This window comes from Mesoplodon densirostris, chromosome 20, assembly GCF_025265405.1.
Source record: "Mesoplodon densirostris isolate mMesDen1 chromosome 20, mMesDen1 primary haplotype, whole genome shotgun sequence".
NCBI lineage: Eukaryota > Metazoa > Chordata > Mammalia > Artiodactyla > Ziphiidae > Mesoplodon > Mesoplodon densirostris.
In genome coordinates, this window is record NC_082680.1 from 10587207 (window position 1) to 10613803 (window position 26597).

The 26597-nt window shown below is 51.5% G+C and overlaps 1 protein-coding gene across 6 annotated transcripts; it reads right to left on the reverse strand.

The window, feature by feature from the left end:
* Positions 1-360: 360 nt before the first annotated feature.
* Positions 361-26597, reverse strand: CLN8 (CLN8 transmembrane ER and ERGIC protein). Of its 6 annotated transcripts, none has more exons than XM_060086047.1 (3): positions 26535-26597; positions 7962-8585; positions 361-1855 (listed from the first exon to the last, which is right to left on the reverse strand). In XM_060086047.1, the coding sequence occupies exons 2-3, from the start codon at positions 8568-8570 to the stop codon at positions 1556-1558; spliced, it is 909 nt and encodes a 302-aa protein (XP_059942030.1). In that variant the 5' UTR covers positions 8571-8585; positions 26535-26597; the 3' UTR covers positions 361-1555. The 6 variants fall into 6 exon arrangements, with proteins under 6 accessions (XP_059942030.1, XP_059942029.1, XP_059942028.1 ...); XM_060086046.1 differs by lacking the exon at positions 26535-26597 and adding an exon at positions 12432-12685; XM_060086045.1 differs by lacking the exon at positions 26535-26597 and adding an exon at positions 12396-12685.

Here is a 26597-nt window from a genome sequence, read left to right on the forward strand (position 1 = left end):
CAAAGCACCCATAGCCCGGAAGGCAGCACCTGTCTGGGCAGCGAAGGTGCCTGGATGCTGGATCACAAGCCTCAAAAGGCCCTTTCTGGCCAAACGCCCCTGCCTTTGTGGTCCTCACGGGAAGTTGGGTCGGGATGGAGGCAAAAGCACCTTCACTGAGATGAAGGATGTAGAGGCTGAACCCGGGGAAAGTCAAATTCCCAGTGAGGGTCATGTAAAAATTAAATACTTTATATCTTAAACTGAGTTCAAACCTTGAGCACGTGAAGATTTATCATCACAGTTGTATCACCGAGATAGAAAACCTCCACAGCAATGTGAACAGTGTTGAGAGAGAAGAACGGACATGCTTTCGGGTTCTGTAAACATCGGTTACTTTATTAAAGTTCTGACCAGCTGGAAACACAGCCAGCTTGGCTCCCCACCCCACCTTGTGGACGGGAGAGCGGGCGGCGGGTGCCCAGGGTCTTCAGCGAGGGAGAGAGGAGTCTCAGCAGGGACACAGTTTGCTGGATGTTTCTAGGATTGAAACACTTCTCAAAATGATACAAGCAGGTATCGCATCTCCTGACCTATGTACAGTCAATTCACAGTACCAGAAATCAGCACACACCCTTCCAAGGGGCCGTGTTACAGACCAAGCACAAGAAACACATGATTCTCACGACCAGTAAATGTGTTTTTCAAAAACAGTTCAAGGGCACTTTCAGTAAATACGAGCTTTTCATTTTAATTGCCCACTCATGGCAAGAATAAGATGTCAGTACATATTCGTCAATAAAATTGTGGGTCGGAGTGTAGATTCCACCCGGGCCCCACATTGTGAAGGTGGTGCCCGGACTTGTCACCAGGAGGTGAGGAGGGGGCCCTGCAGCCAGGCACTCCAAGTGGCCAGGTCCACCCACAGCTCGCAGGGAGAGTGACCACTGCCCCGACTTGAAACCTACAGAGACACGCCAACCAGGGGGTTAGGGTCTGGCAAAACCTACAGAGAGACACCAACCAGAGGGTTAGGGTCTGGCGGGGCACCTGTTTGAAACTTAGTTAAAAACAGCTCTAAAATCTAGACAAATCTGATTACTAACACCTCCCTTAATGTGTCAACAGAGAAACACAAAACGGAAACAAAACTCTTCGCGGATGAGCTTCCCTGGTGAGAAGACCCCTCCGCCGCCCCCAGCCGCAAGCCAGGCCGATGCCCCGCACTCGCCACGAGATGGCGCTGCGGAGACGCGGCTTACATCTCAGCCCTGGGAATGTCAACAGGGTAAGGGACCGGATTATGTTCTCTTGGGACAGTTCTCTCCAACTAAAAATAACGGGGCTGTTGAGTAAGACGCACACACACTTTAGTGCGACCCGTCCACGCGGGCCCTCCTTGGGGCGACGGCGCAGACAGGCCAAGCTCGCGGGAATGAGCACATCGGGCCGTGACGTCCCCACGGCGGGCCTCTGTCCCCGAGGCGCGCTCAGGTGCAGGTACTCGGCGCCACGAGGAAGTCAGTACTCACGCGGCCTGGGGTCGGCGCCGTGGGGACAGTCGGGGCCGAGGCCGCTACCTCGTCTTCTTGGGCGGCGCCGGCCCGTTGGGGCGGCCGGGCGCGAAGTTCCAGTCCACGGGGTTGAGCAGCTGCTGCGTCTTCTTGCGGGTCCAGTAGGGGTTGATGAGGACCGTGAGGAGGCCCAGCCCGACCAGGAAGAGCGCCCAGTGCGGCGGGAAGAGGCTGCGGGCCAGGCTGTCCCAGTGGCCCAGGCACACCCACCACATGTGGTAGGTGAGGACCATGCGGCAGTGGAACAGGTGGACCATCAGCCACTGGTTCAGCCTCCAGAGCAGCGAGTCCGCACAGCCGGCCTGCGGGCAGAGTGGGGTCAGGGCGCACCGGACTCGGGCTCACGGCGCCGGGGTGTCCCCGCCCCCTCCTGGCCCCGCACAGCCGCCCGCAGACCCGCCCGCAGACCCACCCAGAGCGGTGCCTCCTGCTCGCCTGCGCCCCGGGAAGGAAAGTTCACACCTTCCAAGCGCACCTCCAGCGCTTCCTCCCTTGACCGAGCACATATCGAGCAACTACGCAACGCTGACCCAGTGAAGCTGGAAGACACGCTGGTCGTGTGCAACCAGGCTCGCCGGGCCCCGGGGGCAAACGCTCTCAGAGCAGACAAGCTCAGGATGAGATGTGTGTCCTCACTTCTTTGCTTTTTGGTATTTTTACCCCAGTAGCCCTTGGACACAAGCCCAAATGGACTTGCCTTAAAATTATTCTAAATTCACATTAAAACTAGCTGTAGCTAAAACCAAACAGGGAACTTGAAAATGCTATACAGCAGACTGTGGGCACAGAAGTGGGACACTGTGGCGGGGACGTCAGCACCTGGACAGCCCGGCACCAGGACAGTCAGGTACCAGGACAGCCCACACACCTGAGACCCATGAGCTTGTGCACACCGGCCTCCCCCCCACCCCGTGCTCTGCCCGGGCTGGAGCGTCCTCCTGGGCAGTTCCCCCCCACCGACACCGCCTCCCCAAGGGTAGGGGCACGTCTGGCACTTGCAGGAGGAAAGGGGGTAGCGGGGAGGGGCCGGGAAGGCGGGGACGCCTCACCAGGCAGCAGCCCGGTAACGCTGGGAACGGGCACGGCCTCACTGCGGCACCGCCTGCGGAGCCGCAGGGGGACACGGCAACTGACCTCTGGAGTGACCACATTTTAAAAGAGAAAGAAAGGGGAATTCCCTGGCGGTCCGGTGGTTAGGACTCTGCGTTCTCACTGCCGAGAGCACGGGTTCAATCCCTGGTCAGGGGACTAAGATCCTGCAAAAAGAACCCAACCTCCTGCCTGGATGATCTGCCTCTGGGCGACCCAGAGGTCTGCAAGGCAGGGAAGCAAGTAAACAAAGGAGATGACGGACCTCACTTCTTCAATTTTTTTTTATATACATTTCCCCTCCTTCTGGGAACGAGACCATCACTGCAGAGGGACTTAAAAGAAGTCTTGGATGAAATGAGGCAAGTTATTACGTTCTTGGATGGAAAGCACTCAGAAGACGTTACATCTTCCCTCCTTGAATGCATCCACAGATTTAGTCCAAATAAGAGAATACATCAGTATTTTTATCAACTTGTAACAACTTTAAGTAACGCCACTCATACAGTGGAATAAACGCACAGAAGCAAGGAGGGCTGAAGGTGCCTCAGCAAATAATGAGATACAATATGCTTCAGAAATAACAGATAAACGATGCAAAATGCAGACGTGAATAAAATACATGGAGAGTTGGCACTGGGCGGCATTTCGAACCCCCAGGGAAAGGATGGATGATGTAATTACGTTAGGATTCTTGCTCACCTCCTGGGAAAATCCAGTTGGATCTTACTTAAAAATACTTTCCAAATGGACTAAATATCAATGTTTCAAAGGAAAAGAAAACCATAGAGTACTAGGAAAAAACCCACTGATTTACAGAAATAGTTTTATACTCATTGCATGGGTAGGCATTCTCCACGTTATGCTAGAATCATGACTTATACAAGTAAAATTCCGTGAACTGTACAATCAGACAAAGAAACAATGTTTCTCAAACGCAAAAACACTTGAGGTTTGAGGTTCTCAATGACAGATTCCTCACGTGGGAAAGATTGAGCCTTTGCTCTGGCCTGAAGGACGTTAAATGTACAAACTGTAGAGTGGGAAGGTGAGCTAAGTGTGTCTCGGGGTGAACGTACAAACTGCAGAGTGAGCTACACGTGCCTGGGGGCCGGGGCACTGCTCGCCCTTCCAACCTCGTGGGCACCGGCCAGCAAGCCGTCTTCTTTCCACTTGCTGCTTCCTTCGAAGTTCACAAGATGTACTTACTCCTCTCCATTATCTTCCCCACTTACTAAAAGCAGTCATCCTCAATTCCTAATACTCATACCAGAAGCATGAACTCCTACTCATACAGTGATTACATTAAGTTTAGAAAACTCCAAGCTTGAGAACTGAGCATTTTTGGTCCTACTCAGACACTGAAATTTTTGGGTTCAACACCACGAAATGCTTTGAGAAAAGCAGGGTCAGTAACAAAGTGAGACTTAACCGTGCAAAGGTTACTTTGTATAGCTGGGGTCCCAGCAGGTCGTGTTCCTGGTGTACACTTATTTACACAGAAATTGACTGCTGTTTATACCATGTCGTTTGCTGCATCTGGACTAGTGTCTCCGTGGATGAATCATGTTTAGATGTTTGAGTGTATAATTCATTTATTATTATTTCTAAACAACATTTCAGAATCAAATTGGAGGAGGAAATGGAAGCATGAGCCCGTTTGGGGTGTAAACTACGTTAAATTAGTAGTGACACCTGGTCCTGACATCTGTCTGTATCTCATCAAATCAGACCCGGATGGTGAGGATTCCTGGACCCTGATGCCCAACTAAGCAAGAACTTGGCAGCTTTATGAAAAGCTTAAAAGGATTTCAACGTTTTACACGGCGTTTACTCACAAGGTTCAGTAGTATCTGAACTAGACCAAGACCATGGCTGTGTAGGCACGGGCCCTGGGCTGTCTTAGCTGAGGGGACAGCTTTGCCGTGGGGTCACGGGCCGCGTGGTGAACACGGCGAGCGGGAAGAAGGGGGTTCTGGGACCACCCTTTTCCATCCTGAACGAACGGCACCCGAACACTTTAGAGAAAACAGAAAAAACCCCAAACGAAGTGCCTCCCTCTGGTGGCCGCCCCACAGCTGGGGTCTGTCTTCTTCCTGACCAGCGGGCCCACCCGACCTGGGGAAGGGCTTCCAGAGACCCCCGCCCGGGCGCCTGATGCGTGAGGGGTGCCAGGAAGAGGCCTGGCTGAGCAGCAGGTCACAGACAAACTCTGTCGTGAGGAATCAGGGGCCCATCAAAAGGGCCCTGCACCCAGGACAGACCCGCCGAAGCGGGCAGGGACCCCGGCAGCACCCTGGGGTCAGGAAGAGACCCTCTGCCTGCACCTTCACGCAGAAGAGGGAGGAGCTGGTTTGCGTGTCCAGCCCCCCAGCTGTTCGGGGGGGACCCTGGCCGCTGGCACACAGTCCTGCTGGCAGAGGGGGCGGAGGCGGTGGCCTGGGCTGGTGGACACACAGCCTTGCCCCACCCAGGATCAGACGTGTAAGCAGACAGAAGCCGCAGCTGCTTGCCCTTCCCTGGGGAGGGAGAAAGTCGATGGAGAACGTCCAGGACCCTGGCTAGGCTGACTGGTGGGGTCTCTCCTGGGTGAGGACAGTCATGAGGCCAGGGAGAGGCATCTGCTTCGTCTAATGCACAGACACCAACAGAGAGTCACGGAAAATGAAGAATCAGGCAAAGACGCTCCAAACCGAGGAATGAGACAAATCTCCAAACCCTACTGGAGAGCAGTCACACGATGTACCCGACAGAATTAAAGGCATCTGTCATGAGGGTGCTTGCCGAGGTCAAGAGAACACGTGGGAACAAGTGGAACGTCAACGAAGAGATGGAAATGTAAAAAAAAAGTAGCAAACAGAAAACAAGGAGCTGAAGAATACAATAACTGAACTAAAAAACTCACTAGGGGGACTTCCCTGGTGGTGCAGCGGTTAAGAATCCGCCTGCCAATGCAGGGGACACGGGTTCGGTCCCTGGTCCGGGAAGATCCCATATGCCGCGGAGCAACTAAGCCCGTGTACCACAACTACTGAGCCTGCGCTCTAGAGCCTGCGAGCCACAACTAATGAGCCCACATACCTAGAGCCTGAGCTCCACAACAAGAGAAGCCACCGCAATAAGCCCGTGCACCACAACAAAGAGTAGCCCCCGCTCGCTGCAACTAGAGAAAGTCCGTGTGCAGCAACGAAAACCCAATGCAGCCAAAAAAGAAAACCACACAAAAAAAACAAAAAAAACCCCACACAAAACTCACTAGGGAGGTCACCAAAGTAATCTACAGTCTACAGGTTCAATGCAACCCCTGCCAAAATCCCAGTGGCATTTTTAACAAAAAAAATTTCTAAAATTCACATGAAACCATGAAAGACCCCAATAGCCAAATCAATCTTGAGAAAAAGAACAAAACTGGAGGCACCAGGTTTCCTGATTTCAAATGATATTACAAAGCTACAGAAATCAAAACTGCATGAACTGCCATACAGACAAACACACAGACCAGTGGAACAGCATCGAGAGCCCAGAAAACATCCACACAGATACGGCCAACTGATCTTCAACAGGGTGCCCAAAACTCACAGCAGGAAAGGGGCAGTCCCTTCAATCGGGTGTTGCTGGGAAAACTGGACATTCACATGCAAAAGAATGAAACTGAACCCTTATCTCACACCTTACACAAAAAATCAACTTGAAGGCGGAAATGCAAGACCCAAAACTCCTAAAAGAAAACATAGGGAAAAAGTTTCATGGCACTGATTTTGACAATGATTTCATGAATATGATACCAAGAACACATACAACAGAAACAAAAACACACAATTGGGACAACATCAAACTAAAAAGCTTCTTCACAGCAAAGGAAACAATCAACAGAGTGAAAAGGCAATCTACAAAGTGGGAGAAAATATCTTCCAACCATATGTGTAATAAGAGACTAATCTTGAACATATAAAGAACTACAACTCAACAGTAAAAAATAACAAAGAATCTGAGTTAAAAATGGGCTAAGGGCTTGAACAGTTTTCCAAAGACGACATACAAATGGCCAACAGATAGATGAATAAATGCTCACTGTCACCAGTCATCAGGGAAATGCAAATCAAAAGCCAGTGAGATGTCATCAGAGAAACAAAGACAACAAGCTTTGGTGAGGATGTGGAGAAACTGGACCTCTGTGCACTGCTGGTGGGAATACAAAACGGTGCAGCCGCTGTGGAAAACAGTGGGGGCAGTCTATTTTCTAAAAACAGAACTACCTGATGACCCAGTAAAGGAACCGAAATCAGAACATGGAGGAGATATTAGAACCTCTACGTTCACTCAAAATAACTAAGACTGAAACACCCAAGGAAGATGTGCATCACACACGTAATGGAAAACTGTTCAGCCTGAGAAAAGAAGGAAACCCTTCAATGTGCAATGACATGGCTGGACCTTGAGGACATTCACTCAGCGAAATAAACCAGGAACAGAAGAGAAATATGGCATGAGTCCACTTATATGAGGCATCTGAAATAGTCCAGTTCCTAGAATCAAAGTGTGGATGGCAGTTGCCAGGGGCTGGAGGGAGGGGAAGCGGCGAGTTACTGACCAACAGGAGTGAAGTTTCAATCATACAAGACGAATAAGCTCCAGAGGCCTGCTGTGCACCTGTGCCTACAGCTGACGATAACGTGCTGGACACTTAAAGATTTGTGAAGAGGGCAGATCTCATGTTGGGTGTAAGATAACATAATGTGAAATAAAAATTTTAAAAGGTATGTATGTAGACATATATTACTTTGTTTTTTTAAAAAAAGTATTTGAGGGGTTTCCCTGGTGGCGCAGTGGTTGAGAGTCCGCCTGCCGATGCAGGGGACACGGGTTCGTGCCCCAGTCCGGGAAGATCCCACATGCCACGGAGTGGCTGGGCCCGTGAGCCATGGCCGCTGAGCCTGCGTGTCCGGAGCCTGTGCCCCGCAACGGGAGAGACCACAGCAGTGGGAGGCCTGCGTACCGCAAAAAAAAAAGTATTTGAAACAAAGAAAAAGCATGTTTTCTAGGGCTTACAAATACTGCCAGTTACTGAGTAAGACACACGATCCACCGAGTCTTCTTTTGCAATGGGGCAGGAAGCCTAAGAGAGTTGTTTAAAATGATTAAAATGGAATTCAACGAAAATGAGCTCCTTGCGGATTGTAATACTCTAGTCTGGCCTGGTGATGCTGTGACAGCACAGGCCACATGGGACCAGCAACATGGGCAGCAAGTGGGTGAAGGTGCCACACTAGCCGCTCACCTCCCGCTGCGGAGCACAGACGCCGTCTGGGGAGCGCCTACCTTTAGGAGCATCCAGGAGATGCAGGTGAAGGGCGTGCTCATCTCCAGCAGCAGCGTGACCATGGGCAGGTAGTGGCCCGCTCGGAGGTTGACCACGGAGCCGAGAAACCCGAGGAAGGCGAAGAGGTGGTGGACGGCCAGGAACCCATCGAACGTGTGGAACAGCGCATTGGACGTGTGGAGCGCGAGGTTCTCGAAGAGGAAGAATCCGGTTGCCGTGGCGATGTGGAACCAGCACCAGTTCTGCTGGCCGAGCACTTTGTCGGCCTGGAGCACGGGGTCCAGGAGCAGCGCCCGTAGCCCCACCGCGGTGCCCTGGATGCCAAAGACTGCTCGCGTGGCCGCCAGGTTCCAGAAGACCTGCTCTCGGGCCCCGAGGGAGCGGTAGGTGGCGCTCAGAGAGGAAGACAGCTGGTGGCAGGCCACGAAGACGCCCAGGTAGAAGGCGCAGCCGGCAGCCACCAGCGCCCAGCGGACCTGCCCGGAGGTGCAGTCCAGGTCAAAGATGCTGCCCGCCGGCCCGCCGCTCGGGAGACTCATGCTGCTGACGTCGTACAGGCTGGGCCGGGGTCCACACGCTGCACCGGGCCACGGCCCCGGGACCCTCATGCGCCCATCCTCCACCTGGACAAAGGAAAGAGCCTTGACCCTCTGCTGGCTGAAAGGAGCCGGGAGGCAAGGCTGCTCCAGCACCACAAAGACACCGTCACAAAACGGGTGTTAACGGCTCTCCTCCTCCTGCTTATGTGTATTCAGTGACACAAACACAGAGCAAGAAAACAGCCGCTGGTGGGACGGCAGCACGAGAGAAAGTGACACGAAGGACGGGAGGGGCAGGAAACGGACGCGGTCCCGACTCTCCAGGGGATGCCCCCGTCGTGGCAGTGACAGCCCCCCAAGTCCCCCAGACAGAGCACACCTAGAGGAGGATGTGCTTCCGGAACCCGCGGTGGGAACACTGCCAGCCAGCGCCCCACCCGGAGCTCCTTGGACCCTCATCTACGCTGGACAGCAAGCTCCGCACTTAGGGGAGTACGTGTGTGTACATCTATGTGTGTGTGTGTGTATATTTCTGTCTACTGTGATGCTCTGACATCGTAAGTCCCGCCTGGCTGGGCAGAGACAACCGCCCCCCCCACCAGCCAAGGGCCCAGCCAGGAGCCCGCCTGTGACCTATGCCGACAGCCCGGCCAGGCCCGGCCTCCTCCGCCTGCCCCTCCCCCAGGAAGGGGACCCTCCTCTGCCCGAAACACCCGGGCCGGGTGCCCGGTGGCTCGGGGTAGCCCTGTCACCCGAAGCCCAGCAAAATCACTAAAAGCAGCCAATCGTACGTGTTCCCCCCGCCCCGCCTGCCTTTCCCCTGGAAACCCCAGTAAAGGCCGTGGCCTCAATCCCCGCCCTCCATCCTGTCCTCCACCCCCTGACCCCCGGCCATCCCCCCACGTGCCCGGCGTGACCCTGCCTCTAGGGCCCGAGACCATAACGAGCTTTGCTTTCCTCTTGTGGCCACACCTGACTGAGCCTCTCAGAGCAGAATCCAGAAGCATCTGGTCCCGCACTGTGAAGCTGATGGGGGCGGGGGCGAATACTGGGAGGGGAGGGGGGGTCTCAGTGCTGGGCAGAAGGGAAGCCGCGCCATCCAGAACTTAACCCCATGCAAAGGGTCAGCTGCACAAACTGGAAACTGCTGAGAAGCAGGCTCCTCCCGAAACCTCACCCTGTCCTTTCCACGAGCACGTCACGCGGTCTGGGCGACAGTTCCCATTTTGCCACGACTGCGTCTCTATGCTCCTGGCCCAGCACCTAACTTCTGTGGAACCTCTGCCTTGAAACAGGAGGGTCCCCAGGACTCTGAAGAGCTCTGACTGAAACAACAACTCAAGCGTGCCCAGGGCGAGTGGCTGGTATAGGTGCCCCTTCACGAAGGTGGGGGGACTCCAGGGCACGGGGACCAAAGAACAGAACAGTGGGTTCTGATCTTGGTTCCACTATTTAGGAGCTAGGAAAACAAGACCCCAGTGTCTGACTATAGGAACGAAAAATACACATAAATACAGCAGAGTGGGTGCCAGGTGCTAATAAGAAGTACCTACTCTGTGCCAGGCACGTTCAATTAGGCCGTTTAATCTGCTAAATAGGGAGTCGTACATTTCCAATGGACAGAAGAAAGCCCAGGTTTAGTTATTTGCCTCAAATCAAAAAGCTACCCAGCGGGGCCTCGGATTGGACCGTGATCAGGACTCGGAGCTCTGGGCCCTGGTGCATTAGATCACCTGCAGGTGTGTCTGTCCTTTCCACACCGAGGAGGATGCCCAGGCCCCCTCCCAAGGTCCTGACTTCGCCGCCCTCGGACGGGGCCAGGCTTGGGTGCTTCTTATGTGCCCAGGCGCCCTAAGCAGGTGCAGAACCACTGAACCGGTGTGAGCTCCGGTCCCCCCAGCTGTAAGATCCTGTGACTCCAAGGAGGGAGGGTTTAGTGGCTTCCTTTTCGTAAAGCAGGCAGCGTCCTGAAGGCCTGAGAGGCTCTTCTGTGCGCTGCAGGTGGTTTTAAATGTGAGCCAATCCAACAAACCCCGATTATCCTGGAGAGAAAGCCTGAAACAGCCCCTTTTCCTCCTCCTCCCACCAAGAGGCACAAGGAGACAGACGTGGGGTCCTGAGGGCCGGGGCAGGGCCTGAGAGGGGCCTGAGAGTGGACAAGCGAGGCTACAGCACAAAGAGCCGCCCGCCAGCCTCAGGCTCCGAGCACGCGGGAGAAGCCTGCTTCTGAAGCGTGGGCCCAGGGTGGAGGCCAGGGCGCAGAGGCAAGGCCCAAGGCCCCAGAGGCCCAGCAAAAACCACCGTCCTCTCAAATTCACTACGGAGAAGCCTCAGCCCGGCTTCCGGGTCCTCACGTCTTCTAGTAACCTTTCTACAGAAAGAAATGCAGGCGGGCTAAGGTCAGACGCTGAAATACTCAGCTGAGACCGAGCGGTGGTGGGGGAACGCTCGGCGCCATCTGAGAAACAGAAACAACTCCCTATAAAACCCCAATGCTCGCCCCCCTTCAAACCCTATCAACTCTCCCCCATCTGGATCGCTGCTCAGACCCGCCTTGGACACACCCTCCTACACAGCCGCTTCCACAGAGCTTCTGGGCCGGCTGGTCTGGTCCAACCTGTCGCCCTGGGTCTCGGGGACACACAGGCGAGGTGGGTGACCCACTTGAGCCATGAGGGGACAAGGCCAGGCCTTGGGTGGGGGTCCGCAGCAACCCAGGCGGCCCCCCCGGAGCCCTGCGGTGGCCCGGCTGCCCCGTGGCTAGGGGGCACCCCAGGGCGCAGCCAGGCCCTGCTCCGGAAGGCGGCACAGACCAGAGGCAGGCAGAGCTCCAGGGCTGGGCAGCCACCCACCCTGACCACACCCCTCACCCGTCCCGGCACGGGGGCACTGGGTCACCTCGTTCACCTCGCGCCAAGCCCTAGGGCTTCTTCGTGTCACATGAGGCCGCCGTCCCCGTCCCCGCACAGCCGCAGAGCCAGGACCCCCGCTCCTCCAGTCCGGGGACCTCGGAGCCCCGCACCGCAGCCCCTGCGTCTCAGCGGTGGTGGAGCAGCGGCCGTGGGGGAACGGGCTCCTGGCGGCTGGAAAGCCCGTCCCGGCTCCACAGGCCTCCATTTTCCCTGGGAAAAAGTCCATCTACAAACCTCATCTTGCTCTTCGTTTTACAAGATTAGGTAGTTTCAGCTGTTCTACTTAACTGAACCGGGCATTTTTAAGAAATTAACAAGAGGATGGGTTCCACTGCTGCAGTGGCCAGGCAGCCCCGACCCGGGGACGGGAGTCCGGCCACCAGGACCTTTTCAGCTCTGACACAGACGCCGAGCATCTGTGAGCTCCTTCCGTTCACTGGGGGCTAACCAGATCCAAACTTGGAAATGTGGTCAGAAAGAGGGAAACGGCACGCTTTTTGATGTCGCGGTGGGTCACCGCTCACAAGCCCCTGAGGGTCACCTGACTTTCCAGGGGAGACAGGAGTTCGGTTCAGCAGGGACTGGCCCAGACTTCAGTCTGTGAGGTCAACCCCGTAACGCCCCTCTCCGCCCAGAGGCTAATCCCAGTGGCTCCCGCCCTGACCAGCATTCCTGGCGGCAGCCTCCGGCGGGCTCTTTCCTCCGCCGGGTCCTTCCTCAGCGATTTAACCTGACCTGTGCTCCCTGTTTGCTCAGGAATTACGTTTCTAACATTTTGAGAATTATACTCCGACAGTTTGTAAACATATTTTTCCAAAATTAAAATACACGCTCAACAAACAAACTTCAGAAAACATAAACAAGTCCCACAGAGAGCACGCCATGGACGGTCTCGGCCCGTCTGCCAGTGTCCTCTCTCGGGCCCGCCTCTCACCCCTCCCGCCGCAGCCCGAACCGTGGCCTGAGCTCACGCCTGGCTCACCTGAGGGCGGAGCTGCCGGATCTCTGCCCGACCCACCTGCAGATGGGGCGACCTGAGCCTCTGCCCTGCACACCTGAGGACGGAGAGCCGGACCCCGCCCCACTGCCCACAGTCCAGGCAGGGCCGCCAAGCACCGCGGGCCGCACGCGGGGAACGCGGGGCTCTTCCGCGCCAGGACTTCGGGCTCTCAACTCCTGGAGAAGACGCCGACTGGCCGCGGAGACCCCGCCCCCGCCCGGCGCCTACCTGCGCACGGATGTGTCACTACCGGCGCGCGCGTCGCCGCGCATGCGCACTCGGGGGCGGGGCCTAGCGCCGGTCGGGCGCTACCAAAGCGTGGGCCGGGGGGTTCCTGGGCCGTACCACCAGCTCGGACGCGGGGGCGCGGACGCGTTGTGGGAGGTTACCAAGGCCGCCAGGGGGCGGGGCGGAGGCGGACCCGATGCGCTCTCCGCCCCGCCTCTCCCGCCTCTACAGTGAGCCAGCCCCGAACGCACCCCTCACGGCCCAGGGCGATTCCTCCCGAACAGTGATGAGCAAGGCAGGGGTCGCCCTAGCCTGCACACGCGCTGGGGTTCTGGGATCCCCTGGGGGACGCGGCCCGGCAACTCCTCTGTGCCCACCAACCCGGCCTGCGGACAGGACCCGGCAGGACCCGGCAGAGTCCCCATGTGATCCCGAAGCCCAGCCCCCCGGAAGGCCCAATGGGCCGCGCAGCCCGGCCGTGACTCAGCCCTGCGGCCCCGCCGGGTCCACGCGCAGAGGCCAGCCTGAGGCCACGGCGCCCGGGAAGCAGGGTCAAGTGCAGTTTCTCTTCCCCACTCCCTGCGGCCGTGGGCAGGGGACCCGGCTCCCCTCCACCCTGTTCCGCCCAGGCCGGCCCCGTGCTCGGAACCGCATCTGGGCCCCGGGGCTGTCACTGCGCCGGCTGGGCATGCTGCCCGAGGGTCTCTGGTTGTGACGGGGCAGCAGCTGGCATTGCTCAGCAGGCGGCGCCTGTGGTCGGCGGAGTGCGTCCCGCGGGGTGTGGGATGGGCGTGTGAACCGCCAGCCGGCGCCCTCCCCGCCCGCGAGGCCCGCAGAAGATGCAGCCGAGGGGCCCAGACCTGGCGCAGCCTCCCCGGCTTGGAGTCGGACAGCCCTGGGCTCCAGACCCGCCAGCTGGGAGAGGTTGAGAGAACCTGCTTAACCTGGAGCCCGGCCTCGGGTGTGAAGGTGGACGCCCGCCTGGCCGGGGGCGCCCCGAAGCTCACGTGTCCCCATGGTCTCACCCGGCAGCGTTTACTTTAGAGTACTTTTCACCACTGGGCCTTCTATACTTTCATGGGTTTGTCTTAGTTATTTGTTGATTTTCTGTGTCCTCTGACTAAAATGCCAGCTGCATGAGAGGGGAACGTGGTCTTGTCAGTCTTTTATCCCCAGCCCTGGAACGGGCCGGCACGTCACTGGTGCCCAGTGCACGTCTGCAGAAAGAACAAGTGAAATCGCACCGCGGGTCGTCTTTGTCCCGCTCCCCTCCCCGCACCTCCCCGCCAGCCTCCTGTATGAGAGGCGCGCAGTCGTTTTACAGAGTTGAATTAAAAGCATGACAGCCTTGAGGCTCGCGCTTGTTTTGTGCTGTCCGCTTCCCTGTAAGGTGGTGCAGAGAACCACTGCTTCAGCTACCTCTCAGGACTTCTCTGAGGGCGAAATAAGGTGTTTAAATGATCAACGCCCCTTGAAAATTCAGCACATTGCGGAGGTTTACATTCACGCTCAAATTAGGCTGCTTTTCTGATTCTCGTCTAGGCTGAGGCTAAACCCCGAGTCCTTAGTGTCCTGTGAAAACAGACGTAAATGCTCGCCGTGCCACCACCTCCACGGTCCCTGCCTCCATTCTCGGTTCCTCTGTGGTGCCCAGGCCTGCCTTTCAAAGGAGGCACTGGGACTCAGGCGGGTCAGGTGATGACCTGCTTGGTCACGCAGGCGGTAAATTCCTCAGTTTGCTCAAGGATTGTGTCTTTCTGCTCTGCTATCTTTAAAGCATCCTGATAAAAACAATCATTTTTTTTCAAAATTTACAGGTATAACTGGTGATACATAACCCAGCAGAACTGAGAAGACTGAATGAAATGCACCCTGGTTCCTGCTCACAACCTGTCATCCCCAGTGAGGCACCCATGTTTCCAGCCTGGTCGCTGGCCTCCTGAGGTCCATCTCCTCCCGGCTCCATCCCTCTCCCTGCCCGACAGCAAGGTCACTGTGTGTGTGACATCAAGCTAAGCCCTTTCTGTAAATGGTCCATTCCCACCTCAGCTGCACGGCACGCTCTTGGACGCTCTTACCCATGTGTCTTAGATGAGGAAACTGAGGTTCACGTCGGTGAGGTTGTGACTTGTCCTGCTTCCTACAGCAGCTCAGGATGAGGCTGAGTTTTTGGGTTTTACGTGAGGTTTGGTGAGGACTGGGAGAAGGACTAATAACTCACCAGGAGGCGGCCAGGAGAGCATCTCTTTTTTTCTGATCGTATAAGTAATACATGCTCATTGTTTGTTTAATTAAGAAAAAACAGGCTTTCAAAAGACATTAGCAGATGGGTGGTGCGATTTCTCCTCTGTGCCCATTTCTTTCTAAGAAATAAGCTGGTGAGGGAGGGAGGGGTCTCCCCAGTTTTAAACCTGAGAGTTACTCAGAAGAGAGCATGGCTGGCTCTGGAGCACAGATGTCCCCACACCCTGCTTCCAAACGGCAGTTTAAAGCCCTGGAACCCAGGCTCGCCATCTGCGGACGATGGGTCCTAAACAAGCACAGGCCTCTGGATTTCTGAATACCAGTGAGCGGGGTCTCTCTCCCTGACCCAGTGCTAGCCGGGCTTCTCTCCATCCTCAAGGCGTGACATTGGGTCTGTCCCTGCATGGTTAGTTCAACTTTAGCAACCCCCCCCCGCCCCACCCCCTGCCATGTCTGATCAAATTCCTCCAGCCCCACCTCGCTGTGTGATCACCTGAGCTTGCCTTCAGCAAGAATCCTGCTGAGTCCATCCTGTTCAGGATGCCCCTGGCCTTGATGTTTGCTCCTAGTCATGTCCAGTCCACCACCACTCCATACACACACCCTGCTCCTTGGCTGTGATCCCCACTTGTCCCTGTTGTATTCGGAGCTGAGCCACCCCCCTTCCCCCGCGTGGTGCTGGTCCCCACACCAGTCTCCCGTGGTGCCCTGAATTCGAGCTGCCTCACTGTGCTTTAACTAGTGCCATGAAAACACTTTCCTCCACAACTGTGGCAAAATGAAAGCTTCCTGGAAAGAAAAAACATTTTTCATAGAAAAACGTGTCTTCTTAGAATTATTCCTGCTCCTATGAGTATTCATTACGTCCATTTCTGTTTCTGAAAAACATATTTTGAACCACAAAACATGGTGCCTATGGCTTGGATCCAAGAGTCTCAAAATGTGCTAAAGGCTCAGACTGGGGGCTCGACCCTTCCAGATTTTACTCCTACTGGCTTGTAACCCTGGAAGGGTGGATTAACCTCTCTGAGCCACAAACACGAAAAGATGAGATTGGTCTAAAATCTCTTCCAGCATCAAGGCTTCTGCTCCTTGAGTGTCAGGTAAGTCAGGGCCGGGTTCTCCCTGTTGCAAATGATGACCTTGAAGCTAATGGCTGTAATTATCTTGGCACACAAAGAATCCTTATATCTCAGTTGGCCAAACACCGGAACAACCAGTTTTTAAAAACGCCTGGATAAGATTATATTGGTTCAAGGGCTACAGAGCCAGGCTGTGCTTGTGGGGTCGACCACCTCCCTCAGGGCCAAGTCTGGACATTTTTGGTTTTCACAGCAGGTGGGGGTGGGGCGGAGGTACCATGGGCATCTAGTGGGTTGGGGCCTGAGATGATGCTACACGCGCTATGATGACGCACTGGGCGGAGCTCTCAACAGAGAAATGTCAGCCGTGGGGGTGCCGGGGGAGAAAGTGCCCCAGTTACAAACTGAAACCCTGCAGAGAGGCCCCCAAACTAGTCGGTCCAGTTCCATCTCTTGGGTTGGTACCAGATGGTATTCAGGTGACCTGGAGGGTCAAGTGCAACTTTGAGAAAGGCTTAATTCATATCCACAGAGAGATTAACACCCTTGATCTTTCACCTCGGTTACTATCTTAGAAACAAATGTACAGGCTCAAAATTCGCCCTGCCTTCCCCCACCCTCCAAACACAGCATAATGTGATACACAGATCAAATATATAGGCATATAAAGGAAAATGGAATTTAGTGTTTCCAAAATGTCAGGTAGAATGTTGTAAGGCAGGCAGATCCAAAAAGCCACACGCTGAGATGGGACATTTGCGAAATCGCCAAACGACGAAAACCTACTTTTCAGTTTTCCTCCCTGGGAACTGCCCTGTCTGATGCAGAGACAAGGATGTGAGACTTCGGATCAGCTGACCAGAAACCATCAACAGCAATTAGGAAACACACTCCCGATTCTGAGGTCTTTCTCTCTTGTTAAAGTCACTGAACTAAAGTCGTCGTGAAGGAGCCAGATCCCAAGGCTCTCCAGCTCACCATGGACTGAGGGCCACCGATAACTAGACAACCACTTCTTCTCATGACGCCCTCTGCTCAGTAAGACCAGGGCAGAGCTACTCTGGTCTTAATAATTACTTGGTAGGCGTGAGGCATGTTACAAACAAGGTCTGAGTCACTCTGCACAAGAGTCACCCAGCATGAGGACCACAGGACGCCCACACGTGACACCTGGGCCGTGGTCACACCTGGTATGGGGCAGGGTGGCCTGGCACCACATCCAAACCGGAGCCCAGTTGGCAAACCTGTTTAGTGTAAGTCGTTTGAAGGTAGAGAGAGGCAGCAAGACTTAGGACGAAGCCTTCAGTGGGTCCGACAGGAGATGGACTCGCCTTCACCAGGTAAAACTCACCGTGTTGGGGTGACATTGACACGCGCTGACCTAAGAGTCACATTTTCCAACAAAAGTGCAGACAGGGTGGCTTTACTTCTGCACACTGCCGACTGGTCTTTTGCTCGTTTCTACCAATAAATATTAACCCCGAAAATCAATGTGCTTTCAACCTCCAGGTATCTGGGAGTGAACTTCTTGCTAGTACACAATTTACTTAAGAAAATAACAGAATTCTTTGTGCTAGGGTTTACAAATACCGAGAGAAGAGACAGGGCCTAAGCTCAGGGTGGTTACTATATTGTAGAAAACAATAATACCCATGTAGATAATGCTTTAGATTATAAAGTTTGTTTCATAAACTTTTTTTTCAGCATGTGCTCTAAGAATATTAATTAAAGTGAACAAGTAACCACAGCCATTTCAGTTAACCCTGATCCATTCCAAAAGAAGAAGAGATATTGCTATAAAACAGAATGTATTCTCAATTGAGAAAGTCAATCTTGGTTTAAAGCGTTGTGTTTGTGTATTAAGGATGTTTTTTATTGTCTGTATTTACGATGCTTTGATATCTTGGGGCCTGTCTGACCAGGGAGGACTGCCCCTCCCAGGCTGAGCAGACCACATGTAAACCACACAGGATAAGCAAAAGTTAAGAGAATTCAGCACCACCAAACAAGCTTTACAACAAATGCTAAAGGAACTTCTCTAGGCAAGAAACACAAGAGAAGGAAAAGACCTACCAAAACAAACCCAGAACAATTAAGAAAATGGTAATAGGAATATACATGTCAATAACTACCTTAAATGTAAATGGATTAAACGTTCCAACCAAAACACACAGATTGGCTGAATGGATACAAAAAATAAGACCTATATATGTGCTGTCTACAAGGGACCCTCTTCAGACCTAAGGACACATATAGACTGAAAGTGAAGGGATGAAAAAAGACATTCCATGCAGATGGAAATCAAAAGAAAGCTGGAAGAGCAATTCTCATATCAGACAAAGTAGACTTTAAGATAAAGACTATTACAAGAGACAAAGAGGGACACTACATGGTGATCAAGGGATCAATCCAAGAAGAAGATATAACAATTGTAAATATTTATGCACCCAACATAGGAGCACCTCAATACATAAAGCAAATGCTAACAGCCATAAAAGGGGAAATCGACGGTAATGCAATCATAGTAGGGGACTTTAACACACCACTTTCACCAATGGACAGATCATCAAAATGAAAATAGATAAGGAAACAGAAGCTTTATATGACACATTAGAGAAGATGGACTTAATTGATATTTTTAGGACATTCCATCCAAAAACAACGGAATACACTTTCTTTTCAAGTGCTCACAGAACATTCTCCATGAATGGTCCATATCTTGGTCACAGATAAAGCCTTGGTAAATTTAAGAAAATTGAAATCATATCAAGTATCTTTTCCAACCACAATGCTATGAGACTAGATATCAATTACAGGGAAAAAAACTGTAAAAAATACAAACACATGGAGGCTAAACATTATGCTACTATATAACCAAGACATCACTGAAGAAATCAAAAAATACCTAGAGAAAAATGACAATGAAAACATGAGGACCCAAAACCTATGGGACACAGCAAAAGCAATTCTAAGAGCAAAGTATAGAGCAATACAATCCCACCTCAGGAAGCAAGAAAAATCTAAAATAAACAAGCTAAACTTACATCTAAAGCAATTAGAGAAAGAAAAAAAAAAGTTAGCAGAAGGAAAGAAATCATAAAGATCAGATCAGAAATAAATGAAAAAGAAATGAAGGAAATGAAGGAAACAATAGCAAAGATCAATCAAACTAAAATCTGGTTCTTTGAGAAGATAACCAAAATTGATAAACCATTAGCCAGACTCATCAAGAAAAAAAGGGAGAAGACGCAAATCAACAGAATTAGAAATGAAAAAGGAGAAGTAACAACTGACACTGCAGAAATACAAAAGATCATGAGAGATTACTACAAACAACTATATGCCAATAAAATGGACAACCTGGAAGAAATGGACAAATTCTTAGAAAAGCACAACGTTCCAAGACTGAACCAGAAAGAAATAGAAAATATGAACAGACCAATCACAAGCACTGAAATTGAAACTGTGTTTAAAAACCTTCCAACAAACGGAAGTCCAGGACCAGATGGCTTCACAGGCGAATTCTATCAAGCATTTAGAGAAGAGCAAACACCTATCCTTCTCAAACTCTTTCAAAATATAGCAGAGGGAGGAACACTCCCAAACTCATTCTACGAGGCCACCATCACCTTGATACCAAAACCAGACAAAGATGTCACAAAGAAAGAAAACTACAGGCCAATATCACTGATGAACATAGATGCAAAACTCTTCAACAAAATACTAGCAAACAGAATCCAACAGCACATTATAAGGATCATATACCATGATCAAGTGCAGTTTATCCCAGGAATGCAAAGATTCTTCAATATATGCAAATCAATCAATGTGATACACCATATTAACAAATTGAAGAATAAAAACCATATGATCATCTCAATAGATGCAGAAAAAGATTTCAACAAAATTCAGCACCCATTTATGATAAAAACTCTCCAGAAAGTAGGCATAGAGGAAACCTACCTCAACATAACAAAGGCCATATATGACAAACCCACAGCCAACACTGCTCTCACTGGTGGAAAATTGAAACCATTTCCTCTAAGATCAGGAACAAGACAAGATTGCCCACTCTCACCACTATTATTCAACATAGTTTTGGAAGTTCTAGTCACAGCAATCAGAGAAGAAAAAGAAATAAAATGAATTCAAATGGGAAAAGAAGAAGTAAAACTGTCACTGTTTGCAGATGACATGATACTATACATAGAGAACCCTAAAGATATTACCAGAAAACTATGAGAGCTAATCAATGAAACTGGTAAAGTAGCAGGATACAAAATTAATGCACAGAAATCTCTTGCATTCCTATACACTAATGAGGAAAAATCTGAAAGAGAAATTAAGGAAACACTCCCATTTACCACTGCAACAAAAAGCATAAAATACCTAGGAATAAACCTATCTAAGGAGAGAAAAGACCTGTATGCAGAAAACTATAAGACACTGATGAAAGAAATTAAAGACGATACAGATGGAGAGATATATCATGCTCTTGGATTGGAAGAATCAACATTGTGAAAATGACTCTACTACCCAAAGCAATCTACATATTCAGTGCAATTCTTATCAAACTACCAATGGCATTTTTCACAGAACTAGAACAAAAAGTTTCACAATTTGATTGGAAACACAAATGACCCCGAATAGCCAAAGCAATCTTGAGAAAGAAAAATGGAGCTGGAGGAATCAGGCGCCCTGATTTCAGACTATACTATAAAGCTACAGTAATCAAGACAGTATGGTACTGGCACAAAAAGAGAAATACATATCAATGGAACAGGATAGAAAGCCCAGAGATAAACCCATGCACATATGGTCACCTTATCTTTGACAAAGGAGGCAAGAAAAGACAGCCTCTTCAATAAGTGGTGCTGGGAAAACTGGACAGCTACATGTAAAAGAATGAAATTAGAACACTTCCTAACACCATACACAAAAATAAACTCAAAATGGATTAAAGACCTAAATGTAAGGCCAGACACTATAAAACCTCTTCAATGAGTGGTGCTGGAGGGCTTCCGTGGTGGTGCAGTGGTTGAGAATCTGCCTGCCAATTCAGGGGACACGTGTTCGAGCCCTGGTCTGGGAAGATCCCACATGCCGCGGAGCAACTAGCCCCGTGAGCCACAATTACTGAGCCTGAGCATCTGGAGCATGTGCTCTGCAACAAGAGAGGCCACTATAGTGAGAGGCCCGCGCACCGCGATGAGGAGTGGCCCCCACTTGCCGCAACTAGAGAAAGCCCTCGCACAGAAACGAAGACCCAACACAGCCATAAATAAATAAATAAATAAATTTAAAAAAATTCACAGCTTTAAAATAAAAGAAAGAAAAAAGAAAATCTCCCTCTTTAAAAAAATAAAAATAAAAATAAGTGGTGCTGGAGCCGCATAGCACAGGGAGATCAGCTCGGTGCTTTGTGACCGACTGGAGGGGTGGGATAGGGAGGGTGGGAGGGAGGGAGGGAGGGAGACACAAGAAGAAAGGGATATGGGAACAGATGTATATGTATAACTGATTCACCTTGTTATAAAGCGGAAACTAATACACCATTGTGAAGCAATTATACTCCAATAAAGTTGTGAAAAAAAAAGTGGTGCTGGGAAGACTGGACAGCTACATGTAAAAGAATGAAATTAGAACACTTCCTAACACCATACACAAAAATAAACCAAAATGGATTAAAGACCTAAATGTAGGGTCAGACACTGTAAAACTCTTAGAGGAAAACATAGGCAGAACACACTTTGATATAAATCACAGCAAGATCCTTTCTGACCCACCTCCAAGAGGAATGGAAATAAGAACAAAAATAAACAAATGGGACCTAATGAAACTTCAAAGCTTTTGCAAAACAAAGGAAACTATAAACAAGATGAAAAGACAAACCTCAGAATGGGAGACAATATTTGCAAATGAAGCAACTGACAAAGGATTAATCTCCAAAATATATAAACAGCTCATGCAGCTCAATAGTAAAAAAAACAGACAACCCAATCCAAAAATCGGCAGAAGACCTACAGACATTTCTCCAAAGAAGACATACAGATGGCCAAGAAGCACATAAAAAGCTGCTCAACATCACTAATTATCAGAGAAATGCAAATCAAAACTACAATGAGGTATCACCACACACCAGTTAGAATGGGCATCATCAGAAAATCTACAAACAACAAATGCTGGAGAGGGTGTGGAGAAAAGGGAACCCTCCTGCACTGTTGGTGGGAATGTAAATTGACACAGCCACTATGGAGAACAGTATGGAGGTTCCTTAAAAAGCTAAAAATAGAACTACCATATGACCCAGCAATCCCACTACTCGGCATATACCCTGAGAAAGCCATAATTCAAAAAGACACATGTACCCCAATGTTCATTGCAGCACTATTTACAATAGCGAGAACATGGAAGCAACCTAAGTGCCCATCGACAGAGGAATGGATAAAGACGTGGCACATATATACAATGGAATATTACTCAGCCATAAAAAGAAATGAAATTGAGTTATTTGTAGGGAGGTGGATGGACCTAAAGTCTGTCATACAGAGTGAAGTAAGTCAGAAAGAGAAAAACAAATACCGTATGCTAACACATATATATGGAATCTAAAGAAAAAAAATGGTTCTGACGAACCTAGGGGCAGGACAGGAATAAAGACGCAGACGTAGAGAATGGACTTGAGGACACGGGGAGGGGGAAGGGTAACCTGGGACGAAGTGAGAGAGTGGCATGGACATATATACACTACCAAGTGTAAAACAGATGGCTAGTGGGAAGCAGCCACATAGCACAGGGAGATCAGCTTGGTGCTTTGTGACCACCTAGAGGGGTGGGATAGGGAGGGTGGGAGGGAGACGCAAGAGGAAGGGGATATGGGGATGTATGTATACATATAGCTGATTCACTTTGTTATACAGCAGCAACTAACACACCATTGTAAAGCAATTATACTTCAGTAAAGATGTTACAAAAAAAAGAAAAAGAGGAACAGATAAGGTCTGCAGAGCTTCTGTCCTCCTGTCTCCTGTTGACATATGAATTGTAAATTCAAGTCAAGCTGCCTTGAAAGTTCTTTCTGTGAAGTAAACCCATGAGCCAATGATGCAAAGGCTCATCTGTGAATCTGGGACAGGGTGCTACCCAGACGCTGACACCGTCCATCTCAAATCCAGGCTTTAATTTAGCTTCTTAATGACCATTTTGGTAACAGACATTCAATTATCAACAAGCAGGAAGCAGGAGAAGACTGTGGGGCACCCAAGGCTGGCCTGGAACTGGGGTGCAGCTGGGGGGGGCAATGTGATGAATCTGGGCGCCACTGGGGACCTGTCCGGTGGGGGAGGGCAGGGGCTGCCTGGATCCGTGGAGAGACTCCTGTTTTAGGCTAAATCACTCTGAGCTCAGTCATATGAGACACGGAAGAATTTAAACATTAAATTGTAAACTCCGCACATAAAGCACCTTGGGGCGAGGCAACTACCACCATGTGGGGCGTCCCTGCAGGCGCTGCACCCCGGGCCCCATGCAGGGTGCTCCGGGTTGTCGCAGGGGTTCCGTGTGAGGGTTACGGTTGAGCCCAGCGGCTCACACCCTCGTGCAGGGTCCACTACATGCTGGTTAGGCCGTCGCTGGGGTGGAAACGTGAAGTGATGATTCCGCATCACTCGCTGCCTGCCAAGAGCTCCTGGTCAAGGAGAAAAAGAGGCACCTCTACCCATTTATCCCATACGGCCTGCTATAGATTGAGTGTGTGGGTCCCCAAAGTTCATATGTGGACCAGGTGGTGGTGTTGGGAGGGGGCCTTTGGGAGCTGATGAGGTCACGAGGGTGGAGCCCCCATGATGGGATTAGTGCCCTGATAAGTGCTCTCTCTCCCCACCCGTCCCCTCCCTGCCACCTGAGGACACAGGGAGAGGATGCCGTTGATGAACCTGGAAGGGGGTCTGTCTGTCCTCACCAGACACGGGATCTGGATGTCCAGCTTCCAGAAAGTGAGCAGTAAACGTCTGCCGTTTAAGCCCCCAGCCTCTGGGGTAGTTACAGCAGCTGGAGCTAAGACATGGGTGCAGCCAGAGTGTACCCATGACCTCATCTCTGTCTGTACCTGTCATTCTATTTAGAATGTGTATGTATAATATTTGCATACAATAAGGAAATCAGTGCAGAGAGATTGTGTGTTCACACTGCTGAGAAGTGTCCAGCCAGGAGGCAGGCTCAGGCCCGCCCGCCTGCACCCAGGACACAGTCCCTCTCGCTTTAGGGTCCTGTCGGCGTCCTGGGGCTGCTGTAACCAAGTGCTACAACCTGGTGGCTTAGAGCAACAGGGATTTATCTTCTCAGAGCTCTGGGGGCCGAGCTCCCTTGGGAGGCGCAGGGGAGGGTCTGCTCCAGGCCTCCCTCCTGGCTGGTGGCTGCACACTGCCAACCCTCACGTGCTGTGTCCCTGTGTGTGCCCTCCTCTGTGCTGTGTCCAGACCCCCTTTTCATAAGGACACGTGTCCTATTGCACTAGGACCCACCCTAATGACTTCATTGTAACTTGATTACCTCTATAGAGACCCTATTTCTAAATAAGGTCACATTCTGAGGTGCCAGGGGTTAGGACCCAACATATCTATTCTAGGGGGTAGGGGGGGCAATTCAACCTGTAACGGGATCCTTCACAGAAGCCCAGGGATCCCACCTAATCCACATCCCGTCTCTTAAGGCCTCATTCCATCGATTCATCACTAGATGATGCTGAGAACAAAGCTTTCCTACCCAGGAGACTAGCTTTACCACTGAATTTTCGTGGCTGCATGCATTTGGCAAACTTCAGAAGCATCAAGACTGTGTTTCAATTTCATGGTTTCACCTTCAGAACATTTAACTACTGCACCATATCCTTGGACTATATAGAATTCATAGAAATTTAAGTCAATTCCAAATATCCTTGGAATTTCATTTTATATGAAAATAATTCATGAATGAACGCGTTGCCTGGGGTTGTTGTGAGTATCAGGGCCTGGTTCACCCAGCTGGGCCGCGAGGCAGCCAGCCAAGAGGGCGTGCTCGTCTCTGGCTGGTTCCGTGGAGTCAGCAGAGACATGACTCACAGTCATAAGCTGGGGGCGGGGTGGGGGGGGAGCTGCCCTGCTGCTGGGCCCCAGGCCCTCACAGCTGGGGGCAGGGGAGGGTGGCCGGTAATGCTGGCTGGTTCAAGCAGGAAGCACTTTGCAGTCAGTCCTGGGAGGGGAGGGGAGATTCTGGTTTGTGGTCTTACAGCCTCTCATGTCTGGGGGGACGTTAGGGATCCCTGTCCTGTCCTCTTTTCCTCCCTATCGGCCTCGATATCCTTTTTCTTTTTTTTTTTTTTAACATCTCAATTGGAGTATAGTTGCTTTACACTGTTGTGTTAGTTTCTGCTGTATAACAAAGTGAATCAGGTATATGTACACATATGCCCCCATATCCCCTCCCTCTTAAGCCTCCCTCCACCCTCCCTATCCCACCCCTCTAGGTGGTCAGTTCTCTTCCTCTGGGGTTTGAGGAAGAACAAGAGGAAAAGATCTGGGTGGGCATGAGCAGAAACAAGAGAAAGTGCAGGAATGGGGCTTTCCTGAGAACAGTGCCTTCTCAGCAGTTATCCCTGGCGACTGGACTGGTGACTCAGGACGGCGGGCAGCTCAAGGGGGCGGGGAGCCCCCTCCCCACGTGTGGAATGTCAGGAATGTCCCTGTGTTTTGGTCAAGCTTCAATTCCAGCGTGTGGATCCCTAGGTACCCTGTAGGCACCGAACACTGAGAGCTGGGGGCACAGAGAGCTGTGGCCGGTAATCCGGCCACAGGGTCATCCCAGAGCACGATAGCTGAGGCCACAGCCGAGGTCGCCATCACCCTCGAAAAATGTTTGGAACTACGGAGTCAGGACTTTGGTTTTGTTTTGCAGAAAGTATTAGGTTGGAGGGAGTGCCGTGCGATGATCTTACAAACTATCAGAGACTTAAGATTTAAACCCCTTCAAGCATCAAAACAACCCACAAGGAAGCTGGAGCAGGCAGGCGCAGCCTCATGTCCGGGCCGTCACCTGGGAGTTCCAACAGCAACACACCGTCCAGAAATGAAAGGAGAGTTTCCAGCCGCGCTGACTGAGCAGCCGCGTGTCCCGGGGCTGCATCTCGGCCACGAGGGTTAGACTTAGGGAGTGTCTCCACCTCCTCTATCCACCACAGCGCTGGGTCTACTTGGGGAAAACATTTCATCATCCTGGGGAAGAAGGACGATGCATTTCGCCCCTAAGTCACCAGGGCTCACCCAGTGTCACTCGGTGCTTCCTGTGGGCCCGGCTCGGGGCCCCGAGAAGCTGTTTGGCTTTTCTTGAGATTTTTTTTTCTCCTGGCCCTTTAGGGAGAGCTTTGGCGCTCACAGGTCACGCCTGCACTTCGCTCCCTGTGCCGGAGTCTCAGAGGTCCCCGCCGCCGGCCGGGCCCCCGTCTCCGCACCTTCTCCCGTGACGTGACCCCTCCCCTGTGCCAACCACCCCTACGACTCTCCATCTTCCCGAAGAGCCCCAGTGAAACACTCACGCCCACGCCTCTCTCCGCCAGCCCCTGGCAAACCCAGGACCTTCGAGTATTTCTGCGCAGCTC

Bases quoted from the DNA above. Each gene is read 5' to 3' on its own strand.
- CLN8 (XM_060086044.1), bottom strand. From the start codon at position 11,639: ATGGACTTTTTCCCAGGGAAAATGGAGGCCTGTGGAGCCGGGACGGGC. The intron at 8,586-11,399 runs GTGACCCAGTGC...TCCTTTGTCCAG, and splicing joins CTTGGCGCGAGGTGAACGAG to GTGGAGGATGGGCGCATGAG. The intron at 1,856-7,961 runs GTAGGCGCTCCC...CTCTGCCCGCAG, and splicing joins TCTCCTGGATGCTCCTAAAG to GCCGGCTGTGCGGACTCGCT.